This window comes from Aegilops tauschii, chromosome 6 (genome assembly GCF_002575655.3).
Source record: "Aegilops tauschii subsp. strangulata cultivar AL8/78 chromosome 6, Aet v6.0, whole genome shotgun sequence".
NCBI lineage: Eukaryota > Viridiplantae > Streptophyta > Magnoliopsida > Poales > Poaceae > Aegilops > Aegilops tauschii.
In genome coordinates, this window is record NC_053040.3 from 465,989,003 (window position 1) to 466,003,848 (window position 14,846).

General features: G+C 41.5%; 1 protein-coding gene and 1 long non-coding RNA gene across 2 annotated transcripts; both read right to left on the bottom strand.

The window, feature by feature from the left end:
- Window positions 1–1,558: 1,558 nt before the first annotated feature.
- LOC120966633 (uncharacterized) lies at window positions 1,559–7,003 on the bottom strand. Its single transcript, XR_006665674.2, has 2 exons — window positions 5,664–7,003; window positions 1,559–5,595 (listed from the first exon to the last, which is right to left on the bottom strand). It is a non-coding gene; the product is annotated as an uncharacterized lncRNA (long non-coding RNA).
- A 4,743-nt stretch (window positions 7,004–11,746) lies between these two features.
- On the bottom strand, window positions 11,747–12,994 carry LOC109769059 (probable CCR4-associated factor 1 homolog 7). The gene has a single exon (XM_020327797.4). It carries the CDS (start codon window positions 12,864–12,866, stop codon window positions 11,997–11,999), a length of 870 nt encoding a protein of 289 aa, XP_020183386.1. The 5' UTR covers window positions 12,867–12,994; the 3' UTR covers window positions 11,747–11,996.
- Between the last annotated feature and the right edge of the window lie 1,852 nt (window positions 12,995–14,846).

Below are 14,846 nucleotides of genomic sequence, written 5' to 3' on the forward strand. Positions count from 1 at the left end.
CGCCCAGTCCGACCACCAGTCACCACCACGCTCCACTCCTCCTCACCTTATCTCCCATCTTTCATTTTTTCGATGAAATTCCCGAGATACCATTTTTCCGATAAAATTCTCAAGACATCATTAGTTTTTACACATGGGATTACTCCTGCATGGGTCAATCACAACAAGTGTTTTGTAAAAAAAAATGCATCTTGATGTTCCGTGCAATGCACGAGCATCTTGCTAGTAGATATAGATATATAGATATAGAATATGAACTTGCTATTAGTAGACATACATAACAGTACACATGAGCCTGAAATATTTTGTGCAATATCAAGAAGAGCTATATGTAACCATGATTTCTAAAGCTTTGAAGCAAACTGATTCAAGCTAAAACTAGTTCTTTCACTAAAGATATCACATGCTAGAACATGTAAATGAATTCGGAAAAAGGGGCTAAATCGTAGAACTGAGAAAGTATAACCTTCTTTGATTAAACACATATGAAGACATGAGCAAATTCATCTTGTTTGAAGTATTGATAAAGCTCTCATAGTTGCTAACCAACTCGAGGACTAAACTCATATCCAACTCGAGGACTAAGGTCATTACCGAGGGATTTCTAAATACTCACCTACCATTGGACTAAAGACTTCATGTCAGTGCCTAATACCCCAAGTCTTTACAAGAAGCAAGACTCCCCTCAGCAAAGGATGAACGGGGTATTCCCCATTTTACTTCTCTTGGAATTATGCAATCACATTTCATGCATTATTAGTGATGTCTCTTCACACTAGTACATGCATTTGATAGGTATAGGCATAGAATGCACCATGAACTAGCTACCTACTGATTGATCACTAGAATCACAACATGCACTCGGTGACTGTTTTGACTGCTATCTCATGTTGTTCCAGCTGGACCTTTAGCCGTGCTACCGTGCCATCTTGAGCATGCAGCATAGTGATATTTGTTTGTTTGGCTCAGGTGACGTGGGGGTCAAGAGGCTTGGATGGAATTGGGATGGTAGCAAATTTGCTATTCGTAGTGAAGGTTGTCAAAATAGGACAAGAGAAGTCTATGGTGTTGGCTGGAGAACCTCTAGATTTGCCAGCTTTCTTTATCAGTTTGTCCGCATAGCGATTTCATCATATCAATGCCACCCCATTTTACAATTTTACAAACATTGCACAGTTGAAAAAGTGATGGCCTTGTTACTGCAGACCAATGTTGCTGGTACCTTGGCAATGGAGATGACTACGCAATGAGTCATGTTGACCCATTGACACAATACGTCCTATTTGAGTGGGGGAAAACATGCATAACTCAAGATTAGTAGTAGAATGCCAGTAATACACCCGCCGGCCTCATGAATGGCCTAGACAAGAACTGTCCCGGGCATACCTGCAAACATGGAAAGATTATTTTGTAGAATACGGACTAACCAAAAAATTTAAACTTCAGCGTTATGTACTTTGTAAGGCCCCATGACTTAGTTCTTTTTCTTTTTGCGAAATCATGACTTAGTTCGGTTAGACTAGCTCTCTTAATCAACCGAAAAAGTAAAGATCCTTCAGAAAGAAAATTAACTATGCTCACAATGAATATTACAAGTTGAACTTAATTACTAAAGATGGTCCAGCCTTCACAAGATTGAAAGCTTGCATGCAAACTGATTTGAGCTAAGCCTAGTTTTCTTCCATAAGTCCAGGAGACCATCTCCTAAAACCTGCACCAATAAGGATCAGCTGCAAAAGTACACGTATAAGTGAATGAGGTGAAAAGGGATAACCAGAGATTTAATTACTAAATGTAGAATTAAGAACATATTGTCTCGATGTTTTACTTTGACTGGATGCAAACAACAACATTGACAAATTAAACCCCTCAATAACCTTCTGGATTATGCAAAGCCATCAGTCCTACATTTTCCCTCCTGGAGACACATTTAAACAATTGACTGTGACCAAATGAGGAGAAAAGCTCATTAGCACCAAAGAATCAACAATCAAATATTACGGATTCCAAAATCATGTTAGCTCAAAAACAACATCAGAAAGCACCTTGCATAATAATTACTGAGATGCGGAGATTGGAACCACAATGCCGATTACCAAAGATATGGATCTAAAAAGGGTAGATAATCCTAATTATCAAAGAGAAAAGATGATACATTTTTCTCATTCCCAATTACGTATGTAGTGTCATGCATCCTACAGAAGGATGCACTTAAGGCATTTCCTTTATATTGACGACCTAGGTAAAAGAGCAGCGTTCATGAGGTTCATTCTTAGTGTGCAATTCTCGGTGCTTAGGTGACGTCACATATAGGTTCTACTAAACATACCTATGACAAAAGAGAGAAAAAAACACTTTTTGCACTGACGATACAACATTGAACTGGGCTCTAAGTGCTAATGTTAGCATTTAGACAGAAGGGTCCTTGTCAAAGCTTTGAAGGTGGTATTAAACAACAATTCAGCTCAGAAGGCAAAAAAAAAACTATAAATTAGACTGATAAGAGTGTGTTGCTCTTCGGACAAAGTTCTGAGCAGAGTGAATTTCTGCCTTTGTTATGAGAAGTAGTTAATTCTTAATAGAGGTTAAGGCTATGTTATTGTGGCAAATCTCCGTTGTAGTAAAGAGGCGAATATGAGAATTTTGCAAAGTTTCATTCTTTTGGAAGAGCAACATAAGGTGGCTCTTATAGCCTCGGTGATGTATGAGATATATTTTCTCTCATAAGACTTCTTGTCTCCAAGTACTGTAGTTATTCATTTCAATATCTGTATTCACTATAATTCAGTATTTTGGTTACATAATTAATAAAGGTTTCATATTCACTGACCTACCCAAGGACCAAGCACATGATCAAGGGATTCTTAGCTATGGACCTACCGAAGGACTAATGACTACATGTCACTGTCTAGCACCAAGTCTTTCTATAAGAAGCCGGCCACCCCTAAGCAAAAGGGGGATAACTTATTTCCCATTTGTTTACTTCTCCATCTTCGAAATATCTAGCAGGGCAACCGTAAGTCTCTAATGACTATATGGTGCTTTTGTTTCTACACACTAGGTATATGATTAGGAATGGGCATGGAAGGCACTAGGAATTATGGGTGCAACTGTGGAATCCCAACGTGCACTCTTGGGTTCAGCCAGCCGTTGTGCCTGTTAGAGTTAAGCAAAAAAGCCAGGAGCGACAAGCCCCTGTAGATCGATCTACACCAGCAGTATACGTACATGCTACGATCAACAAGGCACGGTAGCTGTATGATGACCAAGCGAAGATAGCTTCACGTGTAGAGGCGCAAGGATCAATCCAGCTGCCTGACTGTGTGCTAAGTTAGCACATACACGAACGTTACTGTTCCTGGGGGTTTTGGATCTAGCTACTCTGTACTCTCCCTCGATCTTTACTGCTCTGACACTTTCTTTCTTGGCTGGAATGCTCTTTCTTGCCCATCTGGAACGTGAACCGGAGGATGATGCCAATGATGCATCTAGTAGAGATCATCTGCATCCCTAACTGACCTGACCCAAGGCTGACCAGATAGACATACAGCAAGTATTTGTTTGCTTTTAGCCTGGCTTGTAAGACAGACGATCACAATGGCTTGGAATTCCACTACCAAAATGGCTTGGGATATCATGCATAAATATCAGAAATGTCGTCCTTAGCATCCACACTAGACGAGAGAAAACCTAGCTCGTCGTTGCAGATAGTAGGCCTTACTGCTGGTGATCAGCATTGCCACGGTCAGAGTCAGTACAATGATGGTCCTATTGATCCATTGAAACTGCATTACCAAGTGAAATCATGCACACAGCTTGGCGGGATGAGTAGAGCACCATTGGTTGCACCCACTTCGAGAATGGCCCACTGGACCTTGGTAAACTCTTTACATACTTCTATCAGTCTAGCTCTCTTAATAAACTAACGAAGGATAGACGATTCAAAAATTAAACCAACTATACTCATATCAAGTTGAATGGAACCGAAAGATGGTCTAACCTTTATATATATAATCTAAAGCTTGGATGCAAACTGATCCGAGCTAAGCCTAGTTCTCTCGCATGAGATTGTCATGTCTGCTAGAACATGTAAATGAATCAGGTGAGAAGGGGCTTAAATTGAGAAGATACTGCCTCAAATTTTTCTTTGAATCAATGCAAACAACAAGGTAAATTACAGCTCCATAACCTTCTTAATTATGCAAGCCATCAGTGCTGAATGATCTGGCATTTTATCTCCAAAAGACACATTCAAGCAACTGGGCATAACCCGGTCATAATACGAGACTAAGTACCAAAGCAATCAACAGTCTAATATTCTAGGTTGCAATCAAAATGACTAGTAGAATGCAGAAGCAATAACATTGCCCTAAACCTGTTTAGATTTTGCAGCAAAGAATGTAAATTGCAGTTAGAAAACTCTACTGCTTATTCAGTTATTGGCAAATAAATAAGTGAATCCAATGGCTTGAATATAGTTTGGAGAAGTAGATACAAATTAAGTTTATTAGAATCAGCAGCAATAGCTCAGGACATATATACTTATGAACTTTGTAAGCTCTCTTTACAGCCTTCTATTAGACTAGCTCGCTTATAAACTGACAAAGGACAAACCTATAAAAAAATAAACCAACTATGCTCAGAATGAATACAACAAGTTGAAGCATATTAGGAAAAATAAATTGGTCTAAAATTGATATCTAAAGCTTGAAAGCAAATAGATTAAGCTAAGCTTAATTCTTTTGCAGGAGAGATAATGTGCCAAAAGCCCAGAGCATGTAAACGAGTCATGTGAAAAGGGCTAAATGTACAATTGAGAAGATGTTGTCCCCTTCAGTTTTCTTTGATTAGACGCAAACAACGACATGAGCAAAATCATCTTGTTCGAGGGAATGATAAAGCTGTTGTAGCCGCTAACCTACCAGAGGACCAAGCCCATAACTGATGGATTCTTATATATTGACCTACCAGATGACAAAAGACTTCATGTCACTGCCTACTACCCAAGTCTTTATAAGAAGCAAGAAGTAGGCAAAGGATGAGTAGCATATTTCTCATTTTACTAGTCTACCTTGGAATTATGCAGTTCCATTTTATGCATTATTTGTTGTGTCTCTGCCCAGTAGGGATATGAATTTGATACGCATAGGCATAGGCATAGCAGACACCAGGAACTACCAATAGACCACCGGGATCACAAGATGCAACCGGTCGACTAGCTATGGCACCGTCATCAGCATCTGGTGCGACTGACCCATAGGCCACGCTCTCTCGTGCCATCATGAGGAATCAGCAAAGGGATGAACAGGGGATCAAAGGTTGGGATGGAATGGGAATTGGACAATATTTGGTCGATGCAATCATAACTGGCGAAAGAGGCTAGAAAGTTAAAGCAGACATGTGCCACTTGCTGATAAGAGATATCTGTGTAGAGATCAGTAATAGAAATGTCTTCCAGTCGTCCTTAGAAAACCACACTACACATGTTGCTATTTCACAAGCTCACAGTTGAAAAACCAATCACCTAGTTGTTGGAGATCGTTGCTGCTGGCACCTCGGTGATAACAATGACATGGAGGGGTTCATGTTGATCCACTGACACAGTGTAGCCACCTTCAGTAAAAAAATATGCACAGATTGGCAAAATAACGTCAGAAATGCACCTGCTTCAAGAATGACATGCTAGATAAGTACCGTGTCGGGCATACCTGCAAAACATGGAAGATTATATTGTGAATCTCTTGCTACCCAAACTTGTCAAGCTTTAGTTATTAGTACTTGATAAGTCACTTGACAGAATTCTGTTAAGACTAGCTCTCTTAATCAACCAACGAAGTAAAGACCCTCCAGAAAAAAAATTAAACCAACTGTGCTCACAATGAATAAAACAAGCCGAAGCGAAGGAAAGATGGACTAACCCTTGACAATTTTTAAAGCTTGGATGCAACGTGATTCGAGCCAAGCCTAGCTTTCTTCTGTTTAAATGGAGATTTAATTGCTAAATGTAGAATTCAGAAAATACTGTCTCCATGTTTTTTTTACTGAATGCAAACAGCAACCCTGGCAAATTACACCCCTTAATTATGTAGCGCCAACAATCCTACATTTATCTCCAAAAGACGCATTTAAGCAACAGAATATAACCAGAGAAGAGGCTGTAAACACCAAAGCAATCAACAACAGTCTTATAGGTTTCAAAGCAGAATAATGTGTCAAAGGATATAACTTGCAAGACTCCTGCTTATTTGCTTGTTAACAAGAAATTAAATGAACCCAATGCATATCTCTTGAATAAAGTTTAGAAAAGTATATAACAAATCCAAGTGTTGCAGGAGAATAAGTTAATTAGCACCAGCAGCAATGGCTGAAGACAGATCTACTTATACTGATCCGTATCGTGAAAAACATGTCCAGGATGAAATTAAATTGCCGGGACTGAAGTTCTGAGCATGATCTGTACTTGATACATGTGAACATATATAACACTCTAAAAAGTATGAATGAATTTGAAATATTGTGTGCAATATCAAAAGAGTTATCTCCAACTGAAATCAGTGTAGGAAAAAAATTACAGAAACTCCCACATGAAATTGATCGGCCAGCACCAGGCAGAAAATAGATATTAGAACTAATTAGGAACAGGACAGTTTAGCCAAAAAAAAACGTAAAAATTCCATTTTTCAATCAAGTGGTGATATGTATGGGCTGCTATTACGGATACCAGATCATGTTATCTTGTCGGCAGCATTAGAAATTATTTCCTTTATATTGACATCCTAAGTAAATACATATAGCTTCTAAAACAAGGTGCTTTCTCTTTTATTGTTATAGTGTACAATTCTCAGAGTTTAGGTGCGGTCACATATATCTTCTAAAACATCTCGATGTCAAAAGAGCAAAAAAAAGTACTTGTTTGCCGTGACGATACAACATTGAACTGGGCTCTAAGTGCTAATGTTAGCTTTCAAACAAAATGGTCCTTCTCAGAGCTTTGAAACTGGTATTAAACAACAATTCAGCTCATAAGGCAAATATATATATATATATATATATATATATATATATATATATATAACTGCAAATTAGACCGATAATAGTGCATTGCCCTTCATTGCTTAGCAGAAAGGGTTTGAGCACAGTGAATTTTTGCCCTTGTTATGACAAGCGATTAATCCATAACAGAGAGATGACGGTTATGTTATTGTGGCAGATCACCATTGTGGCTAGTAAAGAGACGAATATGAGAGAATTCTGCAAGGCTTCATACTTTTGGAAGAGCCACATGAGGTGGATCTTATAACGTCGGTGATGTATGAGATATATTTTCTCTCTTTTAAGACTTCTTGTCTCCAGGTGCTGTAGTTATTAATCTTCAATATCTCTGGAACTCGATGAAACTAGAGAATGTTGGCTCTACTTAGCTTGTTTTTCGTTTCTCTTTGGGGACGGAATGTCAACCATTGTTATTTATTTTCATGAACTTTTGTAACTGTAAAATGCATTGATTAGGTGGACCATCTTGATCTTGCTACTAAGTCAAAAGAGCAATACAAATCTTTCTTTTCAATGATAAAAAAGCAAAAGAAATCATTGTTTGGTTAAAGAATTGATTAAGGTTCCATATCCTAAGGCCTACCCCAGGACCAAGCACATGATCAAGAAATTGTTAGCTATTGACCTACCAAAGGAGTAATGACTGCATGCCACTGTCTAGCACCAAGTCTTCTATAAGAAGCCGGGCATCCCTAAGCAAAAGAGGAATAGCTTACATCTCTTTTTACTTCTCCATCTTCAAAATATGTAGCCAGGCATCCCTAAGTCTTCTAATGACTATATGGTGCTTTTGTGTCTCTATACACTAGCTATATGATTGGGAATTGGCATGGAAGGCATTAGGAATTATCGATGCATTTCTGGAACCACCACATGCACTCTCGGGTTCAGCTAACCGTCCTGCCTCTCCCTCTTACTCCACCACATTGGCTACTCTCTCTCAATATCTACTGCTGTGACAGTCTCATACTCATCCAATCTTTAGAAAGCATCAATGATCTTTTCCTTCTTGGCTGGGATACTCTCAGAGCATCGATGCAATATTTTCTTTCTTGGGCAGGGTGCTCTCAGAGTCTCATATGCCACGCTCTCATGGCATCTAGGAAGCATCCATGGGGTATTACTATTTCTTTCTTGCTGGGATGGCGCGTGAATCAGAGAAGACTGATTCACATCACTGATGCCAAGGAAGGCAAGGTCCCAAGGATGCACCTGACCTGACCAAAGGCTGACCAGGGAGACATACTTGTTGCTTTTAGCCTGGGCTTTTAGGATAGAGATAATCACAATGGCTTGGAATTCCGCTAATAATAAATGGCCTTGAACATTCCATCCATCCAGTCATCCACAACTGTGAATTGCTGAATTTGACCAAGCTCATAACTGATGGATTCTTATCTATTGACCTACCGGGTGATGAAACACTTCATGTCACTGCCTACTACGGTACTACCCAAGTCTTTATAAGGAGCAAGGCTTCATGTCACTGCCTACTACGGTACTACCCAAGTCTTTATAAGGAGCAAGGCGTAAGCAAAGGATGGGTAGCATATTTCTCATTTTACTTGTCTACCTTGGAATTAAGTAATCCCATTTTATGCATTATTTTGTTGTGTCTGCGCAGTAGGGATATGAATTTTATGCATAGAAGACACCAGGAACTACCGATGGACCACCAGGATCACAACATGCAACCAGTCGACTAGCTATGCCGACCGTCATCGTCGTCTGGTGCGACTGACCCATAGGCCACGCTCTCTCGTAACATCATGAGGAATCAGCAAAGGGACGAAATGGGGATCAGAGGTTGGGATGGAATGGGAATTGGACAATATTTGGTCGATGCAATCATGACTGACAAGAGAGGGCTAGAAAGAGCAGACGTGTGAACATGTCTACTAATACTGAAGACAGATCTACTAATACTGATCCGAATCTGTCCGGGATGAAATTAAATTGCTGGGACTTCAAGTTCTGTGCATGATCTGTACTTGATACATGTGAACATATAACACTATAACAGTATGAATGCATTTGAAATACCGTGTGCAATATCAAAATGAATTATCTCTAACTTGAATCAGTGCAGGATTTTTTTACAGAAACACCCACATGAAATTGATCGGTCAGCACCTGGCAGAAAATACTACCTCCTTTCAAAATATATGACGTTTTGGTAGACTAGCTAGCCTACCAAAACGTCATATATTTTGAAACGGAGGTAGTACATGTTAGAACTACTGAGGAACAGAACAGTTTAGCCAAAAAAAAAGTCCATAACAATACATTATTACATCAAGTGGTTATATTTATGAACTGTTGTTACAGATACCAAATAATTCTATCATCTTTTCAACAGCATTAGAAATCCTTTCGCATAATAATTACTGACATCTGAATGGAAATTACCATATAATAAATAGCTAAAAATGGCATTATGGAATCATAAGATACACTCATTCTCACTCCAAATTATGTAGTGGCGTTCTCCAGGACAGTGTTACATTAACTTTCATATTGGCTGGGTAATTAAAAGAGTGGCCGTGAGGAATATCCTCGTTAACATCAGAACATTCCCTCAAAATTAGAACATTTAGGGTAATTCTCTTGTAATGTTATAAAGTGTATGTTTCTGAAACCTTACACAGATGCATGGTTTTTGAGTCGCGACTAGTCAAGTCGCCGCCAGCCCTGCGGCGCGGCGATTAGTCGACCCAAGTCGCTGTATAGTCGCCATAAGTTGCTGTATAGTCGCGAGTCGCCCTGATTTCTAGAAAACGACTTGGCGATTAGTCGGCGACTATACAGCGACTAATCAGCGACTCAAAAACCATGCACAGATGTGCAGTCACCCCAGTCTACTGATACAGCAAGCTTCCCTACATATAGGTTCTTAACATATCGATGACGAAAGAGCAAAAAATCGTCAACTTTTGCCACATTAAATTGGACTAAAGGTGTTGATGTTGTCATTCAAACAGAGGAGTCCCTGACTAAGATATGAAGGTGATATTTTTCTGTTTAATTCATGTGTAGAGAAAGCTAAACACCATAAGTAGAAAACTCTAGTTCAACAGGAATAACTGAACAACACTACATTCAAATTACATCGAACGAAATGGAATTGAGTGAGACAAGCTTAGCCTACATAATTGGTCATCATTTTGCCCGCTAGCTCATTTACCTCTTTTTGTACTAAATTAATCCGTTCACAGAGCTATAATTCAAATAGAGCATCATCATCAATGTGCACAGGCACCATCATGAAGAACACGGAAGATTAATTTTGCAAAATTTCTCGCTAACCAAACTTGTCAAGTTTCAGCAGTCTGTAATTTGCAAGGTCCCCTTAGTCCCTTACAGAGTTCGGTTAGACTAGCTCTTTTAATGAACCGATGAAGTGAAGATGCTTCGGAGAAAAAATTAAAGCAAGTATGCTCACAATGAATATAACAAGTTTAAGCGAATTAGGATAGATCTTCTAACCTTCACAATATATAAAGCTTGGATGCAACTGATTCGAGCTAAGCCTAGTTTCCAGGAGATCATCTGCTAGAACCTGCAACAATAAGGAAGAGCTACAAAAGTAAGCATGTAAGTATATCAGGTGAAAAAGGGTAAATGGAGATTTAATTGCTAAATGTAGATACTGTCTCCATTTTTTCTTTGACCGGATGCAAACAGCAACACTGGCAAACTATACCCCTTAATTATGCAAAGCCACCAGTCCTGCCGTTTACCTCCAAAAGACACACTTAAACATCCGAAGATAACTCAGTAAGGAGAAGAGTGTGTTAGCACCAAAGCAATCAACAGTCCAATAGTACAGGTTTCAAAGCAGGAGAATGTGTCAAAGGATGTGTAACTTGCGATGAGAACTCTCCTACTTATTGGGCTGTTGGAAAACGAAGTAAATGAATCTAATGCATATCTCTTGAATATAGTTTGGAGTAGATATCAAATCCAAGTCTCGCAGGAGAACAAGGTAATTAGCATCAGCAGCAATAGCTTAAGACAGATATTCGTTTTGATCAGCATCGCATCATGAAAAAACATGTCCAGGATGAAATTAAATTACTGGGACTTTAACTCCTGTGCATAATCTGTACTTGGTACAAGTGAACAAAAATTAACAGGATGAACAAATTTGGAATATTTTTGCAATAACAGCGTAGTAAAAAAAAATTGCAGGAACTCACGCATGAAATTGATCGGCCAGCACAAGGCAGGAAGTAGATATTAGAGAACTCGTGAGTAGATAACAGAACACTTTAGCCAAGAAAATTCCATCAACAACACATTTTTCAATCAAGTGAACATATCTACAAATTGCTATTATGGGTACCAAAGTCATGCTATCTTGCTGACAGCATCAGAAAATACTTTGCATAATAATTACTGAGATCTAAATGGAGATTCACACTTATTCTCATTGCAAATTATGTGGTGGCATTCTCCAGAAGGACAGTGGTTACCACTTGCATATTGACTGGGTAATTAAAATATTAGCCTTGAGGAATATACATGTGAACATCAGGACATGGATGGTAGCATTTTCTCTAGTGTTATAAAGTGTATGTTTCTGAAACCTTAGATGTATTATTACCTACATATAGGTTCTAAACATATCAATGACAAAAGAGTCTTTTTGCCATATTGAACTGGACTGAAGTTATTGGTCAAACAGGAGATATAAAGGTGATACTTTTCTATTTATGTAATATGTAAGAGAAAGCTAACAGCATAAGTAGAAAACACTAGTTCAATGGGAATAACTGAAAAACACTACGTTCAAATTACATCCAACAAAATGGAATTGACTAATTGAGTGAGACAAGCTCAACCTACATAGTTGGTCATCATTTTGCCTGCTAACTCACTCGCCACCTCTTTCTGTCCTAAATCAACCCATTCACAGAGCTATTCAAAGGGAGCATCATCCATCAATGTGCACTGACACCATTCTCTGCATTGAGCCCATACAGCACGCCTGCATATTTCTCGGTTGATCCAGCAAAGAAGGAATCCTTGAGTTTCCAGAACGCACAAGACGTGACCAGGCTATCGGACCCGGCCTGATGTGACTCTCCAACACGCTCCACATCGAGCAACTCGGCGAGCTTGTTCAGCCCGCCGTGCAGGCTGTTGCAGAACTTCATGAGATGCTTGATGTCATAGACAGTGGGGAAATATATCTTCATCAGCTTGAAGAACCCAGCCTGTGTGTCCGGGAGGCTGTTACAGGTGAGGATTTTGAGCAGGTAGCCGAAGTCGTATCCCGCGTGGAAGGTCACCCAGTAGACGGCGTCGTTGAGCACAACGCCCGAGGACATGAGCAGCTCGGCAAATCGGCGGGCGTCGACGCCGCGCTCGGCGTTGCGGCGGAAGTCGATGCCGCTGTGGCGGAGCAGCTCGATGGAGTCCGTGGCGAAGATGTCGCGCTCGTCGTCGAACTCCCGGAAGTTGAACTGCCAGACGCATCGGCGGCGTCCGGCGCCGAGGGCAGGGAGCTCGCCCGTGGGGCCCGAGAAGGTGAGGCCCAGCTGGATGAGGTGCAGCATGTCGACGTTGGCCTTGAGGGTGGCGTAGTTGTAGTCGGCCGGGGAGCGGAAGGCGCCGACGGGGCGGCAGACGATGCCCGGGAACTCGGTGTCCATGGCGACGAAGGGGAACTCGTCGACGACGTCGCGGATCAGCGCGAACTCCGCCTCCAGGTTGTCCGCCCACACCTCCCGGATCTCCACCGGCTCCTCGCCGTCCACGCCGCCGTTGGCCTTGGAGATCACCGCGGCCGCGAGATCCGACATCGCCATGGCCGGCAGATTTCCTAGGGTTTGGTCGGATTGGGACGGTGGGTGGGATGGTGGGTGGGATGGGGGAAGGCTCTGGATTTTTTTAGACCCGGGGGAGGGGGTGGTGGGGTGCGTGGTGGCCAGCCAGCCAGCCAGAGGACGCGCTCGCTGGTGCGGCGTCGCCTCTATCGCGAATCGACGGCTGGGATGCAAACTCCAGCTCCGGATGGACGGCTGGGGATGACCCTCTCACCTACCGGTATGCCGCTTCAAATTTGAAGCAGAGGTGAAGGTTGCCTTACAAATAACGCTCATAAATCAAAATAGGAGAACATCTGGACGTTGCTACGGGCTATAATACATCTTTATCTTTACCTACTAATAAACCAGCGATTGCTTCTGGGCGTACGTCGTGCACTTTTCGCATAAAAGACCCTACCGTTTTGCCTATTCAACCCGCAATCCTTGATGAATTCGGAAAAAAAAATAAGGTTCGACATTTTTCAGATCGAGCGGCGGCGCTCCCGTCGGTGGAAGGGCTGCGGGAGGTGGGGAGCGGCGGAGATCGGCGAGGCGATCCAGCACAGCGGTGTGTAGTGGAGGCCCGAGGCGGTGGCGGTCCATGGCCATGGTGACTCAGTCTTCTCGGAGGAAGAGAAGAGGGAGGTAGACGAGGTGGGATGGAGAGAAGAGAAGGGAAAATAGGGACTGCGCGACTACCTACTGTTGGTCCTGCGGCGGCTCCGGTACTCCCTCCCTCAGGTCAGTTTTCTCTCACAATTACTTCCCACCAGATCGAGATTGACAGAGGCGATAGAGATTCGGCGTTGGACGTGTGTGGCGGCGTGGTAGGAGCACGGGGAGGGACGCCGTGTTGGTGGAGGCGACCAACAAAATAGATAAGCACTCGGAGGCTGCCGATGCCATGGACGAGCGATGGGGAGAGCCGTCGTGGTGGACGAGAACGACCACCACGGATCCCTCGCCCCAAGTCATGATCCAGTTGCGGTCGTTCTTCAAAATCTATCTGCTACATCACATCCGGAACCTCACATGTCACAGCCTCCCGTCTAGCACCGTGATGCCGTTTTGGTCGCCATCACTATGCCACAGTCCTTCATAGTGCGCTGTTTGCTTAGCACTAATAGGTAGAAGAATCATAAATCAAGTGCACCTACCATATTATTGGCTCTTCTCTAATCTGTATGTCATATTATTGATTCAGTGTTGGGTAGATTCTTTTTATTGGCCATGTTGTCATGAGAACATGGTGTGGCTGACTGCTTCATAATCCTGCTACTGATACATGTATGCTGCTGATTGGTCCTGATATACACTGCCTATTGCTGCTAATAGTAATATTGCTACTCAATTTGATAGGTAAAGTGGTAATAGACGGTGAGATTGCATAGTGCGCATATGCCAATCAGCCAATTGTCCTTTCTGTGATGAATTAGAGAATATTGCTCATATGTTAATCAGCTCCTCCTCCCCAGCCTTGTTGTAGTCTGAACTTTAAAGTTTTCATCCACTCAATGTTGATTCAGTCTGAGATCTCTGGGAAGAAATTATTTCAACAATATTCACTCTATTGTGCTTATTGCGGTCATGTGGAATATATGGAAGCGAAGGAACTCCAAGCTCTTCTGGGATGTTTATGAGGAATTGCACATTACTGCTAGCAAGATTGTTGATGATCTTATATATTTTGGTCCAACATGTATTCAAATGAAATTAATGAAGGGCTCTTATGGATTGAAGCACTATGTTGTATCAACTATTTGTGAGATTGTAATTTTCCCTTCCTTTACTTTTCTATTAATCCCACCGCATAGTTTGCCTTTGTATAGTTCTGAGCTTTGTAAAGTGGTCCAGGCCGGCGTAAGCGCGCTGTAGTCCTCGGGAAAAAAGGCGGCGAGTGATGCGTCGCCCTCTCTATACTGAATATTATGTTCTTCTGTACTACTCGAAGAAGGTAAATAGTCTTTTATGTTATTCATT